The sequence below is a fragment of the Apis mellifera genome, linkage group LG8 (genome assembly GCF_003254395.2).
Source record: "Apis mellifera strain DH4 linkage group LG8, Amel_HAv3.1, whole genome shotgun sequence".
Taxonomy (NCBI): domain Eukaryota; kingdom Metazoa; phylum Arthropoda; class Insecta; order Hymenoptera; family Apidae; genus Apis; species Apis mellifera.
In genome coordinates this window covers 841,634-853,745 of record NC_037645.1, presented here as the reverse complement: position 1 = coordinate 853,745, position 12,112 = coordinate 841,634, and the positions used below count along the sequence as shown (strand labels likewise).

General features: G+C 43.9%; 1 protein-coding gene and 1 non-coding gene across 9 annotated transcripts in view; both read left to right on the top strand.

Moving 5' to 3' along the window:
- LOC411238 (LIM domain-binding protein 2) overlaps positions 1–6,148 on the top strand; it is a 124,303-nt gene extending 118,155 nt beyond the window's left edge. For 6 of the 8 annotated variants that reach the window (XM_006558221.3, XM_006558218.3, XM_016913481.2 and 3 more), the window contains 7 exons: positions 753–855; positions 1,535–1,707; positions 2,121–2,324; positions 3,898–4,030; positions 5,238–5,362; positions 5,496–5,738; positions 5,837–6,148. In XM_006558221.3, the coding sequence (XP_006558284.1) occupies positions 753–855; positions 1,535–1,707; positions 2,121–2,324; positions 3,898–4,030; positions 5,238–5,362; positions 5,496–5,738; positions 5,837–5,938 (1,083 nt within the window). In that variant the 3' untranslated portion in view covers positions 5,939–6,148. Of the gene's footprint in view, positions 1–752; positions 856–1,534; positions 1,708–2,120; positions 2,325–3,897; positions 4,031–5,237; positions 5,363–5,495 lie in introns of all 8 variants that reach the window. The other 2 variants (XM_016913480.2, XM_026442371.1) reach the window with 2 other exon arrangements.
- A 3,531-nt stretch (positions 6,149–9,679) lies between these two features.
- On the top strand, positions 9,680–9,755 carry Mir9883 (microRNA 9883). Its single transcript, NR_127364.1, has one exon. It is a non-coding gene; the product is annotated as a microRNA 9883 (primary transcript).
- The last annotated feature ends 2,357 nt before the right edge of the window (positions 9,756–12,112 follow it).

Genomic DNA, 12,112 nt, shown 5'->3' with positions numbered 1-12,112 from the left:
ACACCGTTTCATTCTTGTGTCTTCTTTTCGCGGGAAAAGAAAAGCTCGAGAATCTATACTATTCGTGCCCGCACGTGGTGTTTATCAGAGCAATAATTCGAAATCGAGCGCGGCACAGGGGCGGCGCTGCGTGTTGTTCCGTGTAGTCGATCGGTTTTTCACGAGGTGACGAGTTACGGTTACGACGTAAAAATTTCAAACGTTCAAACGCTATATCGCCGCTATAAATATTCATGCCGCGACGAAACGCCAATATATATGTAGAGTAACACGAATATGTTTGAAAACGACACACGGTTTACAGGTAGTACGAGTCCCTCCTTCGCGAGAAACAACGCGATCCGTGTACACGGATATTCCTCTCTCTCCCTCTTTATCTTTCTCACTCTGAGGCGCAGATTGAAAATGTCGTCGCGGATTATAGACAAGGAAAGGGGCTGTGTAATTTCGGTGGAAGGCAGGTGCAAACAACGGTGCTTTTCGTTACGCGATCCCCGATCGTGGCGAAAAATTGTAAACGAGCGAGTTGGAAGCGGAAGTTGGCCGAGTAAGTGGCAAGCCGAGAATGACGCGCTCGCGTTACGTTTACGTATACAATCTGGCTCGCGATTCCGTTCGCCGACGGCGAACAATTATGTTATCGAAGCATCTCGTGTTCTTCGCGTCGACTTTTCTCATTGGGAGAGGAGGACGCGATCGTTCGCCCGGAAGTGGAGAATATTACATCCTTGCATCCGTTCATTATGTTACAGGAGAGCGACAATCTTTGGTGGGACGCATTCGCGACTGAATTCTTCGAGGATGACGCAACCTTAACCCTCACCTTCTGCCTGGAGGACGGACCCAAGAGATACAGTGAGTATTCGCAACCACCCCCTCGGATCCAATCCCTTTTTCCTCCTCTTCTTCTTTTTTTTTTGAAAGTTCGTATAACGTTGTTCAGCGTGGAAAACGTGGAAAACGCGTTTTCGTCGGCTACGGAGAAGACACCTCTCCGGTTGCTCGTTTTTCCTTCGGGACGACACGGCTCTTCTTCACGGTCCATTGTCCCCATGCACGCACGCACCACGCGTTTGCACACACATTCTAAATAATTACGCGCCACCGTGGAGCAATTTTGCAACCGGTGGATTTAATGTCCGCCTCGCCCCTCCGTTTCGTCCCTGAATACACGGTAACAACGTGATTACACGTCGCATCGCGTCGTCATCGAGCGTAAAACGACGACGTCGGGTACCGCGGGCGGGCATTATTGCGACAGTAAGATATGGCGCGGCTCCACCTCCTTCGATTTCCAATTTTTTCTCAAATTATCCCACGCACGCGTTTAACGTTTTTTTTTTTCCAGGTTTTTTTCGCCTCGCGGTTGAAATAATCTCGTAACCAACACTCGATTCGGTGTTTCGTTTCAAAAAATGAAAAAAATTTGTGTTCCTTTATACGTGACTGAAAGAAAGAATTTTCTATATATTTTCCCTTCGAATATATTTCTTTGCGTCGCGGCTCTTCATTTGTTCAATTGACGTGTTCACAGCGATAGGAAGGACGTTAATACCCAGGTACTTCCGTTCAATATTCGAGGGCGGTGTGACGGAACTTTACTACAATTTGAAACACCCGAAGGAGTCATTTCACAATACCAGCATAACCCTCGACTGTGATAACTGCGTTATGGTTACGCATCACGGAAAACCGATGTTCACGAAGGTAAGTAAGGGAGAAAGCTTGTTCGCATGATCGAATCTGTTATCTCCGATATCGATTTCCGAAACCCTTTGTTGCACGAGAGTGACGAGCGATGTGTAAGGAATATGAAATAATCCTTAACGCGTGATCTCGAATCTTCTGCACTTCGAAATCTCTTTGCATCCGAACAAATAATATTTTTCGAGAAAAGAGAAACGAATAAAATGGAACAGTCCTTTCTTTCATTTCCCCCCTCTCTTTTCGCATTCCCCTCCTCTGCAACTCGTAATTGCATTTCGTAAATTTTATTCGAGACGCGGGTGTATCCTCTGTTGCGTGACGTAAAATGAAATTTCTCACCTACGAGATTGGACGCGGGAGGGCATCGAGGCCGTGTTTATACAGAGTAATTTGAACGCGTATTTGTTCTGCAGGTATGCACGGAGGGTAGATTAATATTGGAATTCACGTTTGACGACCTTATGAGGATAAAGTCGTGGCACATGTCGGTGAGGACGCACAAGGAGCTCGTGCCTAGGACTGTGGTCGGTATGCAACAGGACCCGACGATGCTCGAACAGCTTAGCAAGAACATCACGAGGCAGGGCATCACCAACTCCACCCTCAACTATCTTAGGGTACGTATTATTATTATTATTACATTTCTTCGAAATTTTTATTTCTATCTCTGTATTCCACAACTACTTTCCATTATTATATTTGGAAAGTGATGGGTGAAAAATTATTCCGTTTCTAGATTAGTCGGAATCGATCGAGATTCTCGTTTCAATTGTTGTTACCCGCCAGATTTCGATTAAATTTTTATCGAAACGCTCGACGAATAATGTCGGTCGAGGTTTTATATTATTCCATTTTGAAAATTTCAAAAAATCTCATTCTCCAATTCTGTATATATATATAATTTACAAACTTCAAAAAAGTTTACGTGATGAAATCTGAATAATATATTTTCTCGCCACCGATTCCAAAAATATATTTCACGACATCGATCTCGAAATAATTTCCAATACATTTTTTTCACGTTCAAAGAGAGTAAAAGACACTCGGCTCGGTCGACGCGTCGTTAAACGTGACGAATAATAACCGAACTCTCGCCGAGACATTAAATACATTGGAGAGGCTGGACCGTTAATATTTACTTGTTTACGACAAAGGGTTAAAATGGACGAGGAGTAGTAATCGAAGCCAAGAGATCGGCTCGCGAAAGTTGCGAGTATCCGGGTTACGATCCACCTTCTTTCGCGCGCTCGGAAGCGCTTTCACTCGCGCGGCTGTCTCTCTCTCTCTCTCTCCTCTCTGCAACCGATTGTGTCGCTTACGTTAATCGAAAGCCGACGAGAAAATATTCTCTTCTCCGCGCATAATAATACTTACATCTTTCTCTCTCCTCGAGTTTGATTAATTTTAAAGAAATTGTGAATACGACGAATGAAAAAAAGAAGAAAAAAAAAAGTACACGTTTGAAGGATCGATCGGAAATCTGGCCACCAATGGCGACGCGTCTCTACGCACCCGACCCGCGGATATTAATTAAAACGAAATTAAAGTTTTGGAAAATTTCGGCCTGCGGCACTTCGCCACTCTCGTCCAACCCGGGCACCGCCGCCGCGCTATCGATTACTTTAATTGTCATCATTATAATATAAAGGCTGCCGTGAAATTACGTGCTTACGATAATAATGTAAAATGGATTCCAGTTTTATTACGGCAAACATAAACCAAATTTAATTTCCCTTGGACAGTGTTCGACGATGCAAGCCGCCTCTGCTGCTGCTACCGTTGCGCACCACACCGTTGTGCGAATATATTTTAGGAAGTTTATTTTCAACCGGTACACACACACACCGTATACGATAATTTTCATATTAATAGCGTGCATAAGTTCCCTGTCGAACCCGCGTCGGATTAAATAACAGTCGCATTTATCTTGTTTCTGTATAAGCCTGTCTATTTTTACTCCAACGAAAATTATCGAAATATATGTATATATAAATGGATCAACAAATGAATCTCTCTCCCTCTCTCATCGTGTAGTACTCTCTTCTTTCGAGAAAAATTTGCTTCGAGAAATCTAGAATTTAACAGAGACTCTATTCTCTATGGAAGAAGGAGAGGTTCGTTGTAGACTTCTTCTTTTTTTTTTTTTCAATGGCTGGAATTATTTATCGAATTTCATTTACATGTTTCCAGTTATGCGTGATCTTGGAACCGATGCAAGAGTTGATGTCGAGGCACAAGGCGTACGCGTTGTCACCGAGGGACTGCTTGAAGACGACCTTGTTCCAGAAATGGCAGAGGATGGTTGCCCCGCCGGGTAAGAGAGGTAGACGAACAGTTGCTTTACATGAGAAGCACCAGCCAGTGGAGCCAAACGGTCGACCAGTCTACCGCAGGATTCGTTTTTCGATCGCTCGACGACTTGGAATATTCCTCGTCGACTTGTTGCCGCGTTCACGGGCCTCGGTTCCAATCGGTTTCTACGACCAGAACAACTTTTATTTCCCCTCCCTCGAGGCCCCCTCTCCCTATTATCTCATCCTTTATCTCTTCCGCGCCCATAACCCGTTGGGAAATCGTATTTCGTCCCAATATTTGGGGATAGATTCGTCGTCAAATATTTAATCGTCTCTCTCTCTCTGCGTTACGTTTAATAGTAAAATTCATATTTTTGTCGCGTTTAAAAATTTGCGAAAACAACGATTCTTCTAAGAAGATTCTTGTCGATCGAAGAGATTCCTTTTTTTTCTGGAAGAAATTTTATATATCTGTACACACTGATTCGAAATTAGAAGGAAAAACAAGATTAAAAAAAGCGTGGAAAATTATTATTTTTTTCCTTAAAGGAAACGGTAACGAAACGAGACGATCTTCTATTCGATTGGCGCGATCGTTCTCGACAGATAGCACCCGATTTTTTTCCTCTCCTTTCCTTTTTCTTCTCCCCCCAATCGATGGTTGCGTGCATCTTTCTCTTATCGGCCGTTTTTATCATGCGTATGCGCCGCAACCGCGTTTCCTGTTTCGACCGTCCCCCCTCTCGATTACGACGAGACGCCCCCGTGGTTCAAGGTTGGCGAAATCATGGAACCGAGCGTGTATTCAGAGATCGTAAGAATCTTGGAGAGAACATCGGATTTTGTTTCGATGCGATGCGTGTTTCTCTGTGTAAAGATACGTGATTCGACATATATCGTGAGTGCAGAGTACTTCTCTCTTTTTTTTTCTCTCTCTCTCTTCCAAGTAGCTTATATCTGATTTTCTCCTGAAGGAGAAAATAGAGGCGACTATATACACGTGTATATGTATACACATATATATATACGTATATATAATCGATCTGCCGATCATCCTCTATCTGTCTGTCCACCGATGCATGCATGCTTCTGTGTGTCAGAGACCTTTGAGATATGGAGAGAAAGGTCCAAAGCTGGGTAGCGGTCTGAAGTTTCTTAGCGCGCTGCTACATGGCTAGCGTAACCCTAAATCTGACCGACCCTGCATCCCCTCATCGTTGCATTTGTTTCTTTCAGAATCGCAGAGGCCGGCCAGCAAGCGGAGAAAGCGGAAGGGTAGCACGTCGGGTCCCGGAAACAACGCGCCACCCGCCCCCAGCAAAAAGAGATCTCCGGGGCCTAATTTTTCTCTGGCATCACAGGTGAGCCTCGAGCAAGATCGTCAAAAGAAATTTTCGAATCCTTTTCTCTCTCTCTTTTCTACGATCTGTAAACTGTAAATTGTTTCTTCGAACGATCGGAGAACGACTTTAACGCGATTTGATGTCGATCCAGGACGTGATGGTCGTCGGTGAGCCGTCGCTGATGGGAGGGGACTTCGGCGAGGAGGACGAGCGGGTGATCACGAGGTTGGAGAACACGCAGTACGACGCCACCAACAGCCTGGATCCGCACAGTCACGACACGCCGGGCGGGCCGCCCCCGCACCCCCATCAATTCCACTCGGAACCGACCCCGGGCAACTCTTGGCCCCCGGACCGCGGTCCCGGCCCGCCACAAGGAGGGCCCGGCAGCCAGGTAATTGTCCACCACTCGAAACAGATCGAGGAAACGAGTACGTACAACGAGGGGAGCGACGTGATGGGTCGATGGGTGACGTGCAATGGGGATTGCAGGGAGTTCAAGGTGGGCAGGGTGGCGCAGCAGCGGGTGTACAGGGGACGCAGGACGCCAGTCAACAGCAACAAGACAAGAAGAGTCCCGCGGTGAGCCAGTGAGGCCAGGAGTCCCCGCGCCCCCCCACCAGGGGGCGACGGGGGCGCAGGCCCAAGAACATGGCTCCCTAGCGGGGCGAGAACCCTAACCTCCCCGGCGCCTACTTAGCCTCGACCGGCGGGTGCTCGGCCGGCGGCAGGCTGCCGCACGTTGGCCTGCCCCATCCGCTGGCTTGCCATCAGCAGCCAGGCCTGTCCGGGCATCACACGGAGCAGCAGGTGCAATTGGGCCACGCCGCGGCGGCGGCTGCGGCCGCAGCCTCCATGGGGATGGAGTCCTCGGAGCTGGTCGCGGTCGCCCATTACCAGGCGCAACAGCTTCAGCGGCAATTGTTGGCCGAGCAGTCGGGTCCGGGCGGCATGTTGCCGCCGGCTGCTCAGCCTACTGGTGGAGGCTTGACGCAGTCGCTACAGCAGCCGCAGCAAGCTCAGTCTCAGGGCCAAGATCCGCTGCAAAGCCTGATGCAACAGCTCATCTGTTTGCAACAGATCGAATACTTTTTCGCACAGCGTGGTCACAAGTGAAGAAAATTTTATTCGTCGCAACGAGCGAGGAGGAGGGGTGATCTTTCGTGACGAGAGAGGAGGAGCAACGTGTGATCGGGTTTCCTCTTTTTTTTTCTCCTTTTTTTTGGGGGAGGGGGTGGGAGTGACCAACAATTTCTCCCCGCTTCTCTCCGGGAACTGAAACGAAGGGAACTGACCTCCTCTCCGTGAGAAACGAGAAAGAAGGGAAGAAGGAAAGAAAGTGGAGAAGTGCGCGCCGCTTTACATCGATCCGTTTAGACGACGACCTCGTTCAAGCTCACGTACACGACCATGATGAATACTTTTTTTTCCTAACACGTGTTGTTGTGATCCACCCTGTTCGAGATACGCTGTTATTAATTCGAGGCTGAGAATGGACGCGCAGTTTTCCGTTCGAGGTTTTTCCCCCGATACGCGCAATACGTAAACAGGTATATATATATATACACGCGAAATATATACGTATATATATATATGTGTGTGTGTGTGTGTGTGTATACATGTATATATGTGTATGTATAACATGATACAACCGTAGACGCGCAAAAGAAAAAAAACTTATCGTCGGTCGATCCTCGAATGGAGAAAGGGGAGGTGCGCGGTGTCTCCGAATTCGTCGAGCTGCAAAGAAAAAGGAGGCAGCCGATCCGAACGGTAAAAATCAAAACGCATCCGCGTGGCGTTTCGAAGAACGATCCGAAATACCATTGGCGAGAAACCCGGCCCCTTGGTCGAGATTATACAAAGGGGAAAGAGGGGGGGCCGATCGTTTAGCGTGTGATAAAACATTAATGTCAAATGAAACAAAAAGAAAAAAGTATATAAGAAAATAAAAGAATAGAAAGGGGAGGATGAAACTGGACTCTGTCGGTGGTGAAACGAAAATGGAAGAGGCAGAAGAAGAAGTTAGTAGAAGAAATAGAAGAAGACGAAGAAGAAGAAGAAGAAGAAGAAGAGAAACACACGATAAAATAATGGGGGATGATGATAAAAGTTGAACGTAATACGCCGCGCACGGCAGGGACGATCGTTCGCTCTGGTGCGAGCTGTGAATGAATCTCTATCCGTCAACAGTATTGATATAATTAATAGAATAAATGAATATAAAATATTGTAAGAGGTATATCGTAAGTACGTATTGTGCAAGCGTATGATGCGAGATATAGGAGAGAGCGAAAGAGTGTACGTATGTGTGTATGTACGCGTGCGTGCGTGTGAGAGAGAGTGATGTGATACATCGAATTGGATGACGAGAGGGTGTGGGTGTGTAAGAGACCGGATTATCTCTTTTTAGATTCGAAATGAATTTTTGAAGCGCGGAGCCCGATCGAACGCCAACGCACAGGCCCTGATTGCCCCTGCGTATACACAACAATCTTTCGAACATTTTATCCTTTTTATCACGTTGTTATTCTTTTTTTTACCTCGATGACGAGAAAGATGACGAAACGAGAGGGATGATCAAAGTGTTTTTTTTTTCTTTTTTTTTCTCTCTCTCTCTCTCTCTCTCTCTCTCTCTCCGTCTCCCTCTCCTCGTACGACACGAGACGAGTCCGAAAAGGAATGGCCGTTTCAATTTTCCAATGTGAACGTTCGAGCGAGTCGAGAGATGATCGGTATACAACGTCGTTTGTTTCTTTCTTTCTTTGAGAAAAGAAAAAAGAAGAGAAAAGAAAGGAAAGGAAAGGAAAAGGAGAGTAAAAGAGCGAGAGGGATGCTCTGAAAAAGGAAAAAGATCAATTCTCGTTTTCTTCTTCGAGCGCACATACTCTCTCGCTGTTTATCGTTTCATTTCGATATTTTATCACACGCGCGTATATACAACCAGCATAGCGCGTATCCACGTCCAATCATTGTGTGACCCTCGTGAAGAGTATAATTTTTCACGAGTTTCTTATACGGTGTGCATGTGCTTTTTTTTTTCCGTCGCGCTACGAATACAATTGTGTAATGAGAAAAACGTTTTTCGCGAGAACAATTATCGTCGATTGATCGATTTTTTTAAAAATTTTTTTTCACTTTTCACGAGATCGAACGTATAGAGACACGTATATATAATAAAAAACTTCCTTTCGAAAATGGGCGGCGAGGAAAAAGAAAGAAAGAAAGAAAAAAAAAGAAGAAGAAGAAGAAGAAGCGAAACATTTTATACACGGCACGATTGCGTACACTGTGAATCATTCTAGCATTAAAGTTCCTTGCGCGTTACGTTTGTACACGATGTTCCTCATTGTATGCTTATATGTTTGTTCCTATTTTTGTATTAATCTTCGTGATTCGTTGTGTTCTCTTCCTTCGCTGTTAAGCTCGCGCGCCAAGTATAACGGGGCATTATATCTACGTTTTTCACTGGCGTTCTTTTTTTTTTTTACTCGAATCCTCGTCGCCATATTGAATTTCTTTTCGATTAATAATAAAAAATCGCGAATCTTCGAATCTAACGTTCACGTCCTATCTTTCTCTCTTTCTCTTTTTCTTTCCTCGCTATTCATTTTAATTCGTTCGAGAATTTTCCTTTTTCCGCTTTTCGCGCGGACCCGCGAACGTTCACATGATGAATTTCCTATTCCGTTTTTTTTTTAAACAACGTTTTATCGCGCTCGATCATGGAAATTTAGAGAACGATAGAATTGAAAATTAGCGTGTCCCAAACAAAGAGGAAATTTCGAAGTTGTTCGCGTGATATGATATAATGTATAAATCGTCGCTCACAATACGCTACGCTTAATTGTAAGAAGAGAACATTGCTTTAGTTTTATCGAGACGTATGTATTTATTAATTTTCTTTCTTTTTTCTTCGATCGGCGTCACCACGAGGACATGGTACGAGCTTTGCTTGCGATTCCGATTTTTCGAAACTGTCGTCGATTCCAAACTCATTCGAACAATTATGCGTATTTTTTCTTTTTTTATCATTGGTCGACGTTCCTTCTTTCGTGGCTCGATTATACCTCTTGCGAAATTGTTGCGAGCCTATTTTGCCTATCCACTTCATCGTTATCGTTCGATTTGAAGATTTATTCCAGCATCAAATTGAGCAATATCGATGAATGGAGTTAAACCAGACCAGTAAACCACGCAATGAAACGATTCGTATCAAGTTCAATAATATCTTCCTTGAAAATATTCTCAAAAAAAATTCGAGAGAAATTCGAGCCACTCTAAGCGTCGTCGACACTTTATTTAAGATACGCGGGGTCCCTAGATTCAGAGTGACTCGGAAAAATTCGGGCGGGCTCGGGCGAGATCGCGATACCTCGTCCGATCTCGCCCGAATTTACCCGACTCGCTTCCATTTTCGCGATCTCTCCCGATGTTGCCCGAAATCTTCCGACCCGCCGCGAAATTCAAACGATCAACCCTGCACAATCTTCTATCATCTCACCATACGGGATAATAATAAAGATTTGGCCAACATGAAAGAAAAAAAAAAAATGTTACACTAAAGTTAAACGTTCCGCTGAGAAAATAAAATAAAAATTTCGCGGGATCTCATCATGGGATTCCAAGTGAAAGTGGGTCGGAACGAACGAACGTGTGCTCGTCAGCGAACGCTTCGAAACAAAGGGATCCACGAAGAGTATAATATAGAGATATAGGGGAGAGGGCACGAACGTCGGCGTTTCATCACGTCCATGAACTCTGCGCTTTCGGATGATGGTTTCACTCGAGGATTTTTGCCGGATTCGATTCGGTAGAAACTTTTTTTCCCTCCCCCGAGAATATGTACAAAGTCATCGTATTACACGCGTCATGCAAGACACACACACACACACACAGCATACACATATATATACACACATACACACATTTACTCAAATTTATCACAGAGAGTGTACACACAAGATCGTTCTCCTTCCCGTTACGTTTTGTTTCGAACAAGGTGGGGAAATAAAAAAGAGAAAAAGAAAAAACGGTGCTTTGCGAAATTTCCAAAAAAAGACAAAAATGGCGGAATGACGAGTTCAATATATTTGTAACCAACTCGCGGTACACAACCAATAGCTCTTATTGGCTATGCGCGGGGACGATTGCTCGAAAGAAAGAGAAGCGCGAGTCGTCGAATTGGGCGCTCGATTACCACGTATGTAACACGTACACAGAGATCACACACACACACATACACACTTAACGAATCATTGAATTAATAGATAGATAAGCTACGCGTGATGCCAGTACAGTCCCACGGCGTGAGAGTGTGCGAAGAGAGAAAGGAAGGAAGGGGGAAAAAAAAAAAAGAAAAAAAGAGGAGAAAAGAGAAGAGGTTGGCGGTGTTTCTTCGCAAAAAAAAAAAAAAAAAAAAAAAATATATATATATATACATATATATATATATGAAAAAAAATAAAAAAAAAAAATCGGAAAATTCGAGCGGTATGCCTGACTTCCACTGCGACTTTTCACTGACTTCTATTATTCGGGAGGAGAAACATTGTGGGAAGGAAAGAGAGAAAGAGAGAGAGAGAGAAAGAGAGTTGTGCGAGCGATTTGATTTGATTTGATTTGAGCGTGTGGCTGCGTCGCGAACGAGAGACAGAATGAGATAATAAAAATACGCGCATGCGAGTGTGAGAGGGAGAGGTGGTGTTCTTTCTTTTTTTTTTTCTGGGGGCGAGAAAGTAGGATTATAAATGCAACCGATTAATTTCGACACGAGCATGCGGTGGGTTTTTAGGATAAATGATCTATTGACAAATGTTGTATATTATTACGAATTATAATGACACTATTATAATTAATTAATTAACTAATTAATTAATTATTATACCCTAATAACGTGAATTGAATTAAAAAGAAAATGAAAAAAAAAAAAATATATACAAAGCGACAGAGGAGACGGAAAGCGGAAAGAATTGAAATATATGCGCGAGAGTACGAGAGAGATGGGTAAAAAAATAGGAAGACGAAAAAAGGGGGAAAAAAAAATAAAATAAAATAAATAAATAAAATGAATAAATAAATAAATAAATAAAAAAAATAAATAAAACAAATTTTAAATTGTTTGCAAAGCACACACCGGGGGGAGAGCCCGAGGAGGAGGAGGAGGAGGAGGAGATAACGAGCCGAGATTTTTCAAGGTTTCGAAAATGAAAACGCGGGCCGATCGGATTAGCCTCGTTATCGCGTTGTCAGATGAGAGAGAGAAAAAAAAAAAGGGAATAAAGGAAAGTCGAAACGAGGAAGTGTTCTGGCGCTGGCGAGACCGAGGAAAAAAAAAAGGACTGCTTATGCTTTGCCGACGAGAAGTGCATCGACCAACTTTCCAACGAAAATAAAATCATTTTCTTCTGTCGAGTTTCTCTCGCTTTCGTACCGCGACCATTACACGCGAACCCTGTACATTCTTCGACTTTGTAAATTTTTCTGCTAGTAAACGAATTCGGATTTTATCCACGTGTGTACTGTTCATTGATCGTCCGTTCGCTCTTCTTGATTCGTGAATAATTATCACACACACACATACACACGAACACACTCATACACGCATAAAGACACATATACACACACATTCGCGTTCGAATCTTGGCGATGCATTTTTAGGGTATACAAAAAATAAACAAAAAAAAAAAAGAAAAAAAGAAAAAAAGGAAAAAAAAGATTTATGAGCCAAGATGTGGCGAGGATCGAAACGATTCATCACCATTTTCC